The sequence below is a fragment of the Erpetoichthys calabaricus genome, chromosome 13 (genome assembly GCF_900747795.2).
Source record: "Erpetoichthys calabaricus chromosome 13, fErpCal1.3, whole genome shotgun sequence".
Taxonomy (NCBI): Eukaryota; Metazoa; Chordata; class Cladistia; order Polypteriformes; family Polypteridae; genus Erpetoichthys; species Erpetoichthys calabaricus.
In genome coordinates this window covers 134,387,010-134,404,015 of record NC_041406.2, presented here as the reverse complement: position 1 = coordinate 134,404,015, position 17,006 = coordinate 134,387,010, and the positions used below count along the sequence as shown (strand labels likewise).

At 37.2% G+C, this 17,006-nt stretch overlaps 1 protein-coding gene across 1 annotated transcript in view; it reads right to left on the bottom strand.

Annotated features, from left to right (window-relative positions):
- col14a1a (collagen, type XIV, alpha 1a) overlaps positions 1–17,006 on the bottom strand; it is a 504,124-nt gene that overhangs the window by 21,928 nt on the left and 465,190 nt on the right. Inside the window, 4 exon segments of the mRNA XM_051935518.1 lie at positions 3,298–3,375; positions 8,329–8,517; positions 9,998–10,064; positions 10,638–10,673. Coding sequence (XP_051791478.1) covers positions 3,298–3,375; positions 8,329–8,517; positions 9,998–10,064; positions 10,638–10,673 — 370 coding nt within the window.

The following is a 17,006-nucleotide window of genomic DNA, read 5'->3' as shown; positions in this document are numbered from 1 at the left end:
TCACATGTGATGAAGACCATGGAGAGGCTGCTGCTTCACCACCTTAGGCCACAGGTTCAACACGCCCTTGACCCTCTGCAGTTTGCATATCAGGAGAAGGTGGGAGCGGAAGATGCCATCATCTATATGCTACACCGATCCCTCTCTCACTTGGACAGAGGCAGTGGTGCTGTAAGAATTATGTTTCTAGACTTCTCTAGCGCCTTCAACACAATCCAACCTCTGCTCCTTAGGGACAAGCTGACAGAGATGGGATTAGATTCATACCTAGTGGCATGGATCGTGGACTATCTTAAAGACAGACCTCAGTATGTGCGTCTTGGGAACTGCACGTCTGACATTGTGGTCAGCAACACAGGAGCGCCACAAGGGACTGTACTTTCTTCGGTCCTGTTCAGCCTATATACATCGGACTTCCAATACAACTCGGAGTCCTGCCATGTGCAAAAGTTCGCTGATGACACTGCTATCGTGGGCTGTATCAGGAATGGGCTGGAGGAGGAGTATAGGGACCTAATCAATGACTTTGTTAAATGGTCCGACTCAAACCACCTACACCTGAACACCAGCAAAACCAAGGAGCTGGTGGTGGATTTTAGGAGGCCCAGACCCCTCATAGACCCAGTGATCATCAAAGGTGACTGTGTGCAGATGGTGCAGACCTATAAATATCTGGGAGTGCAGCTGGATGATAAATTAGACTGGACTGCCAATACTGATGCACTGTGCAAGAAAGGACAAAGCCGGTTATACTTCCTTAGAAGGCTGGCTTCCTTCAACATCTGCAATAAGATGCTGCAGATGTTCTATCAAACAGTTGTGGCGAGCGCCCTCTTCTACGCAGTGGTGTGCTGGGGAGGCAGCATTAAGAGGAAAGACGCCTCACGCCTGGACAAACTGGTGAGGAAGGCAGGCTCTATTGTTGGCATGGAGCTGGACAGTTTAACATCTGTGGCAGAGCGAAGGGCGCTCAGCAGGCTCCTATCAATTATGGAGAATCCACTGCATCCACTAAATAATGTCATCTCCAGACAGAAGAGCAGCTTCAGCGACAGACTGCTGTCACTGTCCTGCTCCACAGACAGATTGAGGAGATCGTTCCTCCCCCAAACTATGCGACTCTTTAATTCCACCAGGGGGGGGGTAAACGTTAATATTTAACATTATAAATAGTTATTGTCTGTTTTTTTCACCTGTATTATTATCATTCTTTAATTTAATATTATTTATTGTATCAGTATGCTGCTGCTGAAGAATGTGAATTTCCCATTGGGATTAATAAAGTATCTATCTATCTATCTATCTATCTATCTATCTATCTATCTATCTATCTATCTATCTATCTATCTATCTATCTATCTATCTATCTACAACGAAATTTTCATTACAATGAAGTATTTTTATGGTCCCGACAGCTTCCCCATATGACGCAAGTCTATAGAAATCTCATTACTACAAAGTACATTCAGCAGATACTTTCATTACAACGAAGTGTCCAAAAGAACTTGAAATGCCTGAATGAATCATCCACAGAGCAGTTAGTTCTGTGGCCGCAGCTCAGTTGTGCACAACAATCCACCAAACAGAAATACTGTAAATGTTTTTTGTTTCTTTGAACTTTCCTCATAGTTTTTTTTTTGCCTTTTTTTGTTTCCTGCGGATTTCAGTGATACCTTTTGCTTATCACTCGTCAACATTTTAAAAGCATTCATTGGAATTTAACTCATTGTCACCCTCCTATAGAAAAGGCAGACACGAAAAAACGATAACAGTTCATATTAGAAAAAAAACTTTACATTTTTTGCAGATCTTGATTGTGGCAAAAAGAAAAAAGACGTTGCCAATGAATTCGGAATTTCGCTATCGCTATCGACGCTGTCAACTTTCTTGAAAAGAATTCAGAAACCTCACAATATGAAGAAAAAAAAGGATGATTCGGCTTCTGATTGATAACTGTGCTGCCCACAACATGCTTACACATTTAGATAATGTTCGCTTTGAATACCTCCCACCCAATTGCACGGCAGCGCTTCAGCCATTGGATTTGGGCATCATTCGCACCCTGAAAGTGTATTATCGCAAGGAAATCCTGGAAAATTTCTCGTCAGCATAACTTGTAGGCAGGAGGAGATTAAAATTAACTCGAAAGAAGCTATTGAAATGATTGCAAATGCCTGAGTGCAAGTTAAAGAAAGCACTATAGTGACAAATACAGAACCTCATTACAACAAAATTTTCGTTACAACTAAATATTTTTTAGGTCCCTGGGAGTTCGTTGTAACGGAATTTTACCTGTAGTTAAAGTGCAAGCATCCACAGAAGAGAAACAGCAAATGATTACTACCTACAAGGGAATCTATGGTCCCTAAAACAAATAGTGCTGTCCTGAATTATCAGAAATTGCAGTTTAATTGAATGTATGTAGTTTAATTCATTGAGAAAAAACCTTGGAAGCATATCCAGCAGTTCACAGAAAAAAAAGTAAATTGCCCTAACAATATTGTAAATATATGTCAAATATGTGGATGTGCTTAATTACAGTCAAAATTAGAAGAGAAAAAAGCCACAATTTCTGTGTAAAAGTCCTACATTATGTAACTTGATATGCCTGTATGAGCAAAGCACAACCCTCATCTTTTGTTCTACATATTTTTGTCACTATGTACTTTTATTGTGCAATGTATCCCTATCTTTTTCCACAAAGAGTCTATAATAATACTAGTAGAGAGATTTTCACTAAACTTCTATTGAAAGTCACTATAAAAGAAAATTTTGTACTAGCCTATCAGACTATCAATACTGCCAAAACTACCGTTTTAACAGAAAATCTCTTACTCTTATAGTCTGTGGCCTATTAAAAATTTACAAAAATAATACTGGTTTCACTTTTTGGTAGAGATAAACAGATTGCATAAATTATGCACTAAAGTTTAGATTTCATATCCTGCAAGAGAATAATAATAATAATACATGCAACACATGCTTATGTAAATTTCTCTTTACTTATGTAAATTCCTTGGCCATGCACAACCATACCCAAACTCACATGGGGTGAATATAGAATTACCAATTATCTTATCAAACATGTTCCTGGAGATGTGGGTGGAAACTGGTGAATGCTAGATCCATGAGGCAGTAACACTAACCATTGTGCCACCCAAGAAACTGGACAGTAGAACAGTATGAGACCTTATTTTATCCCTCAAATACATGGTATTGTACTATTGGCATTAATAATGCACTAAACAGAATTTTAAACGAGTACTTATGTATAGTTCATTTTACAATGTAATGTACCTGGTGGTCCAGGAGGTCCTCTGGGTCCTTGTATGCCAATACCTGGTATTCCTCTTTCTCCTTTTTCCCCTGGTGTCCCTTTTTTAAATAAACAGAACATTTGAATATTTTGTTGATAAATACTGTTTTAAACCAAGATAATGTTTTAAAGAATTCATGCACATTTTAATTTCTTTAGTGTGAAAGATATTTTGACATATAATAATTATGTGACTCCCCTGTAACCCTGATTGATTTTAAATTCTAGGTAACTGTTTAGCAAAAATATTTGTATTCAGGCACAATTAACAAATAAAAGAGTTTTATTTTGGCAGGAACAAATACAGCCATGTTACGTGAACAAAAGGCTCAAACCTGGTGTCACCAGCTGGATCATAAATACCGTATAATGAGAAAGTCTGAAACTTCAGTACTTGTGTCTTTATATTAGATTTCCTTTTGTCAATTAAAAAATATACTTCTGTCACTTAATGTTGTGAATATCTTCACACCCTTCAACTTAATTATATCAATACATGGGAGCAAGGCTTCTCAAATACATCCAGGAGGGCTACAGTGGCTGCAGGTTTTCGCTTTAACCAAATTGTTAATTAGAACCTGTTCATTTACTACAAAACCATTAAATATTTTCGGACTTAGTTTTAGTTAACCGCTTGTTAAGATTCAGAACCCTTAATTGCCCATTTTACTTATAAACAGCTGCATTTAAGTTTTAACTGTTGACTGTTCCCTTAACCAGCCATAAGTTATTAATGAGATACAAATGACAAAGGAACTACCAGCTCTCCAGCTAACATACTTCTATTTTAATCTCTATATATGTACTGTATAATGAAATATCTGTGTTAATCAAATGTTTTTAAATAAAAGAGAAAGAAAGTAAGAACCAAGAGGTACAGGTCTGTTCCAGACCACAAAACATATGGATCATGTTCTCAGAAAATTAACAATGTACAATGTGATAAACATTTGTCTTGGAAAACACTAAGAAGCCATTTAATTAAATATTAAGTGTTATTATCTGCTAGGTCTGGCTTCTAATTACCAGACTGTTTGGAACAAAAACCTGCAGCCACTGTGACCCTCCAGTAACATAACTGAGGACCCTTGTTCTAGTAAAAAAAACTACTATCAGAAAATGAGCCACATAAAATTTGTTAATTCTCAATATACAGTACAGTAGAATACAGAACTTTTGATTACTGGGACTTCAAAATCTCAAATTTTTTAAATGCCAGTATTACAATGACTCTTTCTCCCTCAGTATTTAAATTAACACAGAAGACTCATTACTTTAGTATAGTTCAGTTAGAGCACCCTGTGAGATTGTTCAATTACTTTTCAACAGCTATTGAAAAGAGTGCATTATCACCCATGATAGAAATGTAACAAACCTTTGTTGTATTCCTACAAAATTTCAAATTCAAACCAATTTGCTTATGGTATTACTATTAGGATTTTTAAATTCTTCTTCAAAGAAAAAATATAAAGATACTTATTTTTGAAAAGATCAATAGATGGATCTACAGATACAGGTATACATGTATACTGCTTGGTGTATTTGAGTTTAGCATAGCATCTAACTAAATTATCCACCTTCAAAAAAGGGACATTTGTCTGAGTGCCCCTCAGGGCTATGTCTCTGTTATATGACATTTTATATGGTATTCATAAAATAAGTAATGTTCAGGATGCATTATTTGTTGGTATGAAAAATGCAATGCATTTTAATACTAGAAATGTTTGTGATGTTCCATCTATTGAACTGAAACATACAATGCTTTTATTACTATGTTTGTGATGCTGGATATGTTGTAATGAAAAATGCAATGTGTTTATTAATATGTTTGTGATGTCCCATCTGTTGGAATGAAAAGTGCAATGCATTTTGCTAATAGCAGTGATTGTTAACACTTGAATTACCAAAGCCTACGAAAAAACGCGTAATCCTGGCCCACCTTAAATTCCTTCACACGTCTCTGTCAGCGTCTTCTGTGTTGTAAATGTGTCGATCAGCACAAGCAGCAATCAGCCTGCTGTCCCATCCCCCCGCTGCAGCTCAATTTGCAAAGAAGGTTCTCAGTGCTCAGTGTTTATTTTGGAGTAAAGTGTTGGAGTTGTAGAGGGTAAAAAATATATCGTCATTTGGAATACATACATTTCATGTGTGTTCCGTGTCTACAACAATCTATGTAAACACATCGTTAAAACAGAAGTGTTTCATGTTTTAGTAATAATTGACAAAATGTAGACATGAAGTGTATACAGTAATGTGTGCATGCCTTATACAGCACATGTGCATTCAAACCCACATTTGTGTCTCAGCTTTTATTCTGCCACATCAGAGAATCCCTGTAATTTCCAGCTGAGAAAAGAAGAGTGTTCATGGCTCACCTTGCAGAGGAACTTTGTTGTCATAGAGAGGTGTGTACATTGCAACAGGTACATATGTCGTAAATGTAGGAAGGATGGTCCTTGGGTGTGTGAGAACTGTTAACATTTTAATTTGATGATTGTATATAGCGTGGAACTGACCTCTCTGTACTATTCTGTTCTCTGCATCTCCTGGAGTAAAAAAGAAACACCACCATGCACCAAAATGTGGAGACTGGGCAAGATCAGGAAAAAAAAAACCAAACACGATCACTGACTACAACCACATGAAGGATGCAAAGAGATAGATAGATAAATGAATATAATGTTGCACTAGTGCAACAATGTTTTCAGAAATGTACTATACAGGTTATAAAATGAATTATTCCAAATGTCACATAAATCTATATCTCTCTTTTTTGTCAGTGCGGCTTTGACATCATGGACCATAAGGTGCATACTAATTCAGCACGAGCAGGAACAGTCAAGAATAAAACTGAATAAAAAAAAAATCACATCTACAATCATTCTCAGTCACACACACCACTCACACCCACTTCCACAGTTTCCCCAGTCTCATACACGCACAAGATCTGACACTGTTTTCAAATAAAGAGGTGGTATAACAAAACAAGTTTGTTATACCATGTCTTTATCTGAAAACAGTCCCAGATCTGGGTTTTTTTTGGGTGTAGGGGGTTGTGGGAGCGTGAACGTGACTGAGTGAATAAAACTGAAAAAAAAAAAAAAAAAAGAAGCTAACTTTTACAAGTACTCTAAATTTACATCGGCTGTTACAGATGTTTTTATTGTATAATATTAACAATAAGAGCAACTCACTACTCAAAACGGTAAATGTGGGAAGCAGCTGGTATTGAACCAGCAACTTCTTGATTATGGGTCAGCAGTTTTTACCACTGCACCATGCAAGCTGTCATATCAATAGCCTACCCTAACCTGCTTTCTTTTTCTTTGGTTATATTCTTGAATAAAAGCACACTTGTTTTGTTATACTTGTACCTTTTGTGAAAGTGCTTATTTGATATTTGGACACTTCATGTCTACATTTTGTCAATTATTACTAAAACATGAAAAACTTTTGTTTTAACGATGTGTTTACACAGATTGTTGTAGACATGGAACATACAAGAAATGTATGTATTCCAAATGATGATATATTATTTACCCTCTACAACTCCAGCACTTCACTCCAAGATAAACACTGAGCACTGAGAACCTTCTTTGCGAATTGAGCTGCGGTGGTGGGCAGGGGGATGGGATAGCAAGCTGCTTACTGCTTGAGCTGATCAACACATTTACAACACAAAAGACACTAATGGAGAGGTGCGAAGGAATTTAAGGTGAACTGGGATTACAAGGGTTTTCGTAGGCTTTAGTAATTCTAGTGTTAAACTTTTTTTTTTCATGACTCAATTTTGCTTTTTTTTTGTATCTTTGAGGCACAGAGAAGCGGCATGCAGAAGATCAGCCCCCCTTAGAGAATCACTGATCATCATCCCCTTTGTTGTGAAGGACCCACTGCAAGGCATTCTGCAAACCATTCTCAATCCTTTGCAATTTGGTACTATTGATTCACAACTCGGCGTATCCTGAGTTCAGACATCACATGACCCAAAATGGGTCGCAAACCCATAGTCTAAGAAACACTGCTTACTAGAAATGTTTGGATATGCCATCTGTCGGAATGGAAAACACAATAACATATTTTATTACTACATGCAATTACGAAATAAATTACAATAGATGGTGCACTGCAAACATTAACACTGAATATTCTGAGATTTATATTGATTACTTAGATTTCAATCCATCTTAGATGAGTAGCACAGTTAGTATATATAAAATAAAATACAAAAAATTTGATTTGTTAAAGTATATAGTGTTCTGAACTGTAATAAGAATTTCCTATATACAGTAAAATGAATTGAAGATAAGGTGAATTATTGTTAACTTGATAAGATAAATAAGAATCAACTAAAAGTTTGCTTTCCTTATAAAAAAACTATGCATTAATTCATTGATACAATTTTTCATTATGGCATACAAAGTAATGGTTTAACGAATATTTTTTGTGTATGCAGTGTGCTTTCAATGGCATTCTATTCTTTAAAACATGTTTTTAATTAATTTTTTTCTAAAAAATTGTTATTCCATATTACAAAAAAGATATAGTAGCACCTGAGAAAGTCCACAAATGAGCAACAAGGCTAATTCTGGGTATGAGTGATACAAGCTATGAGGAAAGAGTGAAGAAGTTGAACCTCTTCAGTTTAAATCATATCACTTCTTAATCTCTATTTCCTTAAAATGTGTAAAATTATGAAGGGAGTTAGTACAATGAATCCTAGCTGTTGTTGTAAAACACATTTTTCAAATACTGTACAACATATGGAAAAATGGAAACAATTAAGGACAAATTTTGCAAAAATGCTGGAAATTTTTTCTTCACAGAAAGATCCATAGACACATAGAATAAATTATTAAGCAATTTATTAGAAAGCATTACTTTAAGGACCTTCAAATCTTGGCTTAGTATCTTTTTGGAGAATATAGGTGAATAGGATCGACAAGCTTGTTGTGCTAAATTGCTTTTTCTTATCACATCTGCTCTAATGTTCATTAAATAGTATGTCATACCTCGCTCTCCAGGTCTGCCAGGTTCACCATTACTGCCTGGAAATCCTTGTCTTCCGGACAGTCCTTGCTCTCCAGGGGGTCCTTGAGGTCCTTGACGACCAGGCTCTCCTGGTGGCCCAGGAATTGCTCTTACAGAAACTGACTGGCTTGGAATCTGGTTCAACATTGAGTTATATCTGGCCATGTGACCTATAGTCAAAATTCATCATTATTACTTTACAAATTGACCAATATGTTCTATGCTTTGATTTCTGTTAAAGTAAAAATATATAATTGTCTTTACACCAAGTAGGAATCAATTTAATTCTGTTCAATACAAATTTTTTTGTATAGGATTGGAAAGTAAACTGTTCACCTTTTCAGAAATCTGAAATTCATTTTAAGATATCTCAAGCATGAATTTATATTTTAATGTGTCTTCAATACATTTTGAGATATCTCAAATGCAATTAAACATATTTAAAATATCAATCTCAACTTGACCTTGCATACATTTTAACTTACCTGAAATCTGTTTCAAGACATCTCAGATAAAATCTCTGATTCTTTAAAGGGAATTTCCTGTATATTTAGCACATCTCAAATGCATAGAGGTTATCAGATATCTTGAATGTATTTGAAATATAATTATATGTCACATATCTCAAAATGATTTTCCAGTATCTCTAAATAACTACCTGTCTTTTTAAAGGTATATTAAAATTTATTTCTAATAACATGAAATAAAAAAATATCTTGCTGGCACTTTGGTATATCTTACAATATATAAGCATGTTCTCCCTTGTCTGCATGAGATTTCTCCAGGTACTCCGGTTTCCACCCATAATCCAAACACATGCAGGTTAAGTGGATTGGCGATACTAAATTGCCTTAATGTGTAGTTGGGATGTGTGTTTGTCTTTGCCCTGTGATGGACTGGCTCCCTGTCCAGGGCTTGTTCCTGCCTTATGCCCTATGGTAGCTGGGATAGGCTCCAGCACCACAGGCAACCCTGATCAGGACTAAGCAGGTTAGACAATGACTGACATTTCCAGAAATCTTAAATTAGATTCCTGTGCATATTCACATATATCAAGTGGATTTTGAAATATCTTGCAAATATTTTTCTCTGCATTTGAAGATATCTTAAAGTGCAATTTTACAGGATGTAATTTTGTGACATCTTAAATTTCATTTTAGAAATCTCAAATTGTGCAGTTACTGTATTTCATAATATCTTTAAATATTTCTTAGATGTTTGAAATTGAGCAGAATGCCATTTTAAGATATCTTGAAATTCATTTGAGATCAGTATCTAAAAATACACTTAAGACATCTTGAAATAAACTTATTTTCAGATATCTGCAATTCACTTTAAGATATTTCAAAATATCTTTCAAGATATCTTAAAATCCATCGTGGAGATATGTTTAAATGTTAATTCAGCTTCAGTTAATGACATTCCTTGAGAAAACAATCCACAGGGGAGTTTACAGCTAGATATAACAAAGAAAATTAGCAGTGATACCAATCAAGTACAGTCAGTATAAGGTCCTTATTTGATCATTTATTAAATGTAAGAAGTAAAAATTCTAGCTTGTACTTTCTACAACAAGTCATGCTGATAGAAGGGTAAATGACACATTAACCTATTAGAAAGGCCAAAGCAATTGACATCTTCAGGACTTACTTTGAATGAGCTGCTCACAGACTTGTCTTGCAATGGAGCGAACCACAGAATGGGATTGAACATCTCCCTGAATTGGTATTCATTTATTAAGAAAAATACAAAACATTTTACATTAATACTCAGGCCATAAGGTGTAATAACTAAGGCAATTAATATTTAACCACAAATTTGATGATTCAATTACGATCTGCTTGAGTGAGACCCTTAGCAAGTCTATAAATATGCCTTTGCTGCAAGTAATTAAAAATGTAAACATTTGCAATAATTACCAATCTTGTAATTTTAACGTTATTAGCCAAATCTATAATAATAATTACTAGAGCCAAAAATTCAAAAATCCCTATTAGTTTTCCAAGGTCAGTGGAGTTGGCAACAGAGAATTTGTTCTCTACTGTATTATATTTTACTCCGGTTTACTCTGTGAAAGCCTATATTAATTTTGTCCGGGGATCAAATATTTTATTATTAATTACAGCAACAAGTACTTTTGTTACACACTATATTGCATTCCACAACTCCATAAGTTAATTTCTCAATAAGGAGAATGAGCGTCTTAATGCTGAGAACATTTTAAAAAATGCTCAGCAAGAACATATTCAGTCCCAGAATAAATTTACATTTATCAAAATTTCGTACTTACTCGTTCACCTTTTTCTCCTTTCATGCCAGGAATACCCTACGTTAAAAAAAAAAACAAATTTTCATATTTGATATACTTTGTGGATTGATTTGTGAAATTTCCAATTCATTCCAAATGTAACAGTTACATCACTACTGCACTCATATACTTCCATTACACAACCCATCAGTTTTCTTAGTCATCTTAACCAAATTTATGGTCATGGGGAGCATTAGAGTGTCTTATCAGGAAAGGAGACAAGGCAGCGACCAACCCTAACTTGGACAATGGGGCTGTGCCCCAACTCCAGCACCTCCCACTCAAATCATATACTCACACATACTGTATATACAAGTATACATCAAACAGTGAAGATATTCCAGATAATTTTCTACCTACAAACTGGATTACAAGAGAAAATCATGCAAAGAAAATACACAAGGCAACCCCATTATAAAGCCCACTTCACTTTTAAAATGTTTTGTCTAACTTTAATATCACTTCAATTAAATATATGCACTATATACACTATACCAAATGAATATTCACTTGATTCTGAGATGACAGTGATTCTTTCATGCACTCTATATTCAGAAATGCATCTTCAGTAAAAATGTTCAGTTAAAAAAAAAAAAAAACACACAAAAATGCCAACCCCACTACTAACATGTTACTGCTCAAAGTTACGTAGCAACTCCAGTGTCTGTTGCAGTTAAAGTGTGCCTATGAAATGTTTTTGCAAACCAGTCAAGGGATTCAGAGCACCTAGCACTGTGACAAATACAGTACCTAGAATATTTAACCAATCAGACCACTAGAAGCAGTCTGGTAGCCTCTTCCATATGCCTCATTGAGGAGAACACAGAATTGTGTGGGGCAAGTGCTTAAGAATGAGTGTAATAAGTGGCCATAACTTTTGGTTTTCTTAATGTTGATTATTTTTATTATTCATGTATTTACTGCATCAACATTTGGAATTTGTGTTTTGTTTACAGATGACAACATTTTATGTGGGTTTGTTACAGGTACAGTCATCGTGTTTATTGTTGTTACAGCTGTTGCTGGTCATGTGATGCTAATATGTTGCTTCCTTTTCCTATATACCTGTATGATGTCTGTGTCCTGCTCACAGTATCCTAATTTTGTCCAAACCTATTCTTTGACCTCTCACTTTGTTTAGTGGGACAAAGATGCTAAAAGGTGTTACCAAGAAAACTTATCATTAGGAGTTTCTGCCTGTTTTTCTGTTTTTTTGCCTTGAACATTTGTGTTGTTTCTCAGTCTTACTGTAGCCAAAGGTTTGAAGTTTGCAACTGTGATCTGTGAAGTTTATCCCAATGTACATGATTTTACTCAAAACTAAGGCCATGAATTGACATAGCTGACAATATCTAAACCATGCAAACCAGCTGACAGGGAAAACCTAACAGGAAGATGGGAAGAAAAGTGGAAGACTATTAAAAAGTGCTAATGTGCTCCCCATGATCAATACATGGTCAGGGGCTACTGTTTACTATTTAGAGTTTCCCCGTGACTGATTGTCATGTTTGGCAAATGCATGTTCATTTTTTTTTTTGGAACCTGAGAAAAGCATAAAGCTCTGGCAACTGCACTGAACATAGCACCTGCCTGTACCTTGGAAAAATGCTTCACGCACTTTCTTTCTCGAAGCAGGCCAGAGCCGACTGCAGGAATCCCATGACTGCATGCTTTTCACCAGTAACTCTCCATCAAACATTGCATTATTGTGAGTGGCAATAAGTTTATTCTTTGGTGTTATTTTTTTTCTTTCATCTTAGAATCACCGCCGTATTACTGGGAAGGACATAATATTTTACTTTTTTATATATATATTTATTATTATATATATATATATATATATATGGTTGAAATAGTTTACTGTCAAATAAATGCAAAGAGTACACGACACGTGTTTCGCCCTCATTCTGGGCTCATCAGGTGTACACACTCCACTGCACTCCCTCTCGGGAATCGAACCTTGGACGTCAGCGCCAGAGGCGATGCCCCCAACGTTGCGCCACGGCGTGTGGTTCGTTTATTTGACGTCCGAGGTTCGATTCCAGAGAGGGAGTGCAGTGGAGTGTGTACACCTGATGAGCCCAGAATGAGGGCGAAACACGTGTCGTGTACTCTTTGCATCTATTTGACAGTAAACTATTTCAACCATTCTATGATCTGCTCCTCACAAACTGAGGGCACCGTGGCGGATGTTAGCAGATTGCTGGCCAACCACAAGCGTTACCTGGTAGGTAACCACCCATACAATCAGATTGTGACACAGACTACGAATGCCGTGAATATATATATATATATATATATATATATATATATATATATATATCCATCCATCCATTCATTTTCCAAACCCGCTGAATCCGAACACAGGGTCACGGGGGTCTGCTGGAGCCAATCCCAGCCAACACAGGGCACAAGGCAGGGAACAAATCCCAGGCAGGGTGCCAACCCACCGCTGTATATATATATATATATATATATATATATATATATATATATATATATATATATATATATACACACACACAGTCATGGCCAAAATTATTGGCACCCCTGGAATTTTCCCAGAAAATGCACCATTTCTCCCAGAACATTATTGCAATTACAAATGTTTTTGTATATACATGTTTATTTCCTTTATGTGTATTGGAACAACACAAAAAACAGAGAAAAAAGCCAAATCTGACATCAAGTCACACAGAACTCCAAAAATGGGCTGGACAAAATTATTGGCACCCTTTCAAAATTGTGGGTAAATCGTTTTATTTCAAGCATATGATGCTCGTTTGAACTCACCTGTGGCAAGAAACAGGTGCTGGCAATATAGCAATCACACCTGAAGCCAGTTAAAATGGAGAAAAGTTGACTCAACCTTTCTGTTGTGTGTCTGAGTGTGCCACACTAAGCATGGAGAACAGAAAGAAAAGCAGAGAATTGTCTGAGGACTTGAGAACAAAAATTGTGGAAAAATATCAACAATCTCAAGGCTACAAGTCCATCTCCAGAGATCTTCATGTTCCTTTGTCCACTGTGCACAACATAATCAAGAACTTCACAACACATGGCACTATAGCTAATCTCCCTGGACGTAGACGGAAGAGAAAAATTGATAAAAGACTGCAACGGAGGATATTCCGAATGGTGGATAAACAATCCCAATCAACTTCAAAACATATTCAAGCTGTTCTGCAGACTCAGGGTGCAACAGTGTCAGCTCGAACTATCCGTCGACATCTGAACGAAATTAAATGCTATGGCAGGAGAGCCAGGAGGACCCCACTGCTGACACAGAAACATAAAAAAGCCAGACTGGAGTTTGCCAGAATGTACTTGAGGAAGCCAAAATCCTTCTGGGCGAACGTCTTGTGGACAGGTGAGACCAAGGTAGAGCTTTTTGGTAAAGCTCATCATACTGTTTACAGAAAATGGAATGAGGCCTACGAAGAAAAGAACACAGTACCTACAGTCAAACATGATGGAGGTTCTAAGATGTTTTGGGGATGTTTTGCTGCCTCTGGCACTAGATGTCTTGACTGTGCGCAAGGCATCATGAAATCTGAAGACTACCAAAAGATATTGGGGCGCAATGTAGGGCCCAGTGTCAGAAAGCTGGGTCTGCATCAGAGGTCATGGGGGTTCCAGCAGGACAATTACCCCAAACATACATCTAAAAGCACTCAGAAATGGTTGAAGACAAAGCGCCGGAGAGTTCTGAAGTGGCCAGCAATGAGTCCGGATCTAAATCCGATTGAACACTTATGGAGAGATCTCAAAATTGCTGTTGAGAGAAGGTGCCCTTCAAATCTGAGAAACCTTGAGCATTTTGCAAAAGAAGAGTGGTCGGAAATTCCAGTTGAGAGGTGTAACAAGCTTGTTGATGGTTATAGGAAGCGCTTGATTTCAGTTATTTTTTCAAAGGGCGTGCAACCAAATATTAAGTAGAGGGTGCAATAATTTTGTCCAGCCCGGTTTTTGAGTTTTGTGTGAAATGATGTCAGATTTGGCTTTTTTTCTCTGTTTTTTTGTGTTGTTCCAATGCACATAAAGGAAATAAACATATACCAAAACATTTGTAATTGCAACAATTTTCTGGGAGAAATAGTGCATTTTCAAGGAAAATTCCAGGGGGTGCCGATAATTTCGGCCATGACTGTATATACAGTATGTGTATAACTATATATATATATCTATAATAATAAAAGGCAAAGCCCTCACTGACTGATTCACTCACTCACTGACCTGACTGACTCACTCATCACTAATTCTCCCAACTTCCCGTGTAGGTGGAAGGCTGAAATTTGCAGGCTCATTCCTTACAGCTTACTTACAAAAGTTAGGCAGGTTTCATTTCGAAATTCAAAGCGTAACGGTCATAACTGGAACCTCTTTTTTCACAATATATAGACGGCAGCTCGATGGCCGTGGGAGGAGGAGTTGAGTGTCACGTCATCACGCCTCCCATGTAATCACGTGAAAAGACTGTGAACGCAGTAGGGACAAATGAAGGAGGAGCCGCAAACAGCGAAGAACAAAAAATTCATTAAACAATTGAGAAGGGAGCAAGTGAAGCATACAAGCATGTTCATAAGGGAAACAAAGCACGGTGTAAAACGTAAGTTTAAATTAAGTTTATAGAAACGCTCCCGCTGCGGATTGCAATAATGTGAAAAGACTGTGAATGCAGTAGGGACAAATGAAGGAGGAGCCGCAAACAGCGAAGAACAAAAAATTCATTAAACAATTGAGAAGGGAGCGAGTGAAGCATACAAGCATGTTCATAAGGGAAACAAAGCACGGTGTAAAACATAAGTTTAAATTAAGTTTATAAAACGCTCCCGCTGCGGATTGCAATAACATATTCGCGAGATAAAAGTTTAATGAGAAGACACGAGGTATAAAACGAACCACACGCCATAGCGCAACGTTAGGGGCAACAGTTTCAACCATTCTATGATCTGCTTCTCGCAACTGAAAGACGGCACATGGCGGATGTTAGCCCACTTGCTGACCGCAACGTTAGGGGCTTCAACTCTGGCGCTGACGATATTCGATTCTCGAGAGGGGATGCAGTGAGTGTGTATGCCTGATGAGCCCAGAATTAAGGAGAAACACGTGTCGCATACTCTTTGCATTATTTGAAAGTAAACTATTAAAACCATTCTATGATCAGCTTCTGGGAACAGAAAGAGGGCACGTGGCGGATGTAAGGCGACTTCCTGACCAATCACAAGCGTAACCTGGCAAGGTAAACCATCCATACAGTCAGATTGTGATTCAGAAAACGAATGCCATGAATTTAATTACCACGATCTACATACTGTCAAATAAACGAAACACACGCCCGTAGCGGGACAGCTGTGAAAAGCGAGGTTCACAAAAAACAGATCCCTTAACAAATTGTTATTGGTATATTTTTCGATCCGTTTAAAAAGGTTTTATTTTCTTCTTAAAAAATTAAAAAGCAGTACTTCGCCGCAACGAAGCGCGAGAATTTGGCTATATATATCTGCTTCTCACAATTAAAAGAGGGGCACGTGGCGGATTTTAGACGACTTCATGACCAAACATAAGTGTTACCTGCCAGGTAGGGTTACCACTTTTAATACAAAAAAATAAGGGAGCATACTGCAGCGGGTGCCACATCCAGTGCCAACAGTTTGCAGACTCTACTTAAAAGACCCTGCCCTCCTCACTGGACAGTTAAAAAGACCAATCAAACTAACGATGACATCAAGTATTACCCAATCAGAAGTAGGGAAAGGAGGCAATCTTCATAAAATGCGCTGTGGGATGATTTTGCATGAGACGCTGCTTTAAAAAAAAATGATAAAAAAAATACGGGACAAGTCCCGTCCCGTATTGATTCAAAACGGGGACGCGCAATTTCATTCTCAAATACGGGACGATTCCGTATTTTAAAGGACGGGTGGCAACCCCTACAGTGCCATGTAAACCACCCATACACTCAGATTGTGATTCAGACTAGGAATGCAATGAATGTAATTACCCCGATCTACATACAAGGCGAAAGTCTTGCAAACATTCAAGATGATGGGTTGGGATAAGTACACCATAGAACACCAAAATAGCTTATGAAGCCTTGAACCGAAAAAAGCAAGATCTCAGAGATCATTAAAAAAAAAATAGGAGGTAATGTCATTTTACTCGCCTGTAGATTTTAGTCAAACATTACCAGTTATTCCACGAGGGAGACCAGCTGATGAACTCAACGCGTGTTTCAAATCCATGCTTCTCCCCAACGCTCGGTTATATGTCGTGTGTTCTCGGGTAGGTGCACCCAAAAAAGTATACATTTAAGCATGTAATGGGCAAACAAAAAATGAGGTATACCCG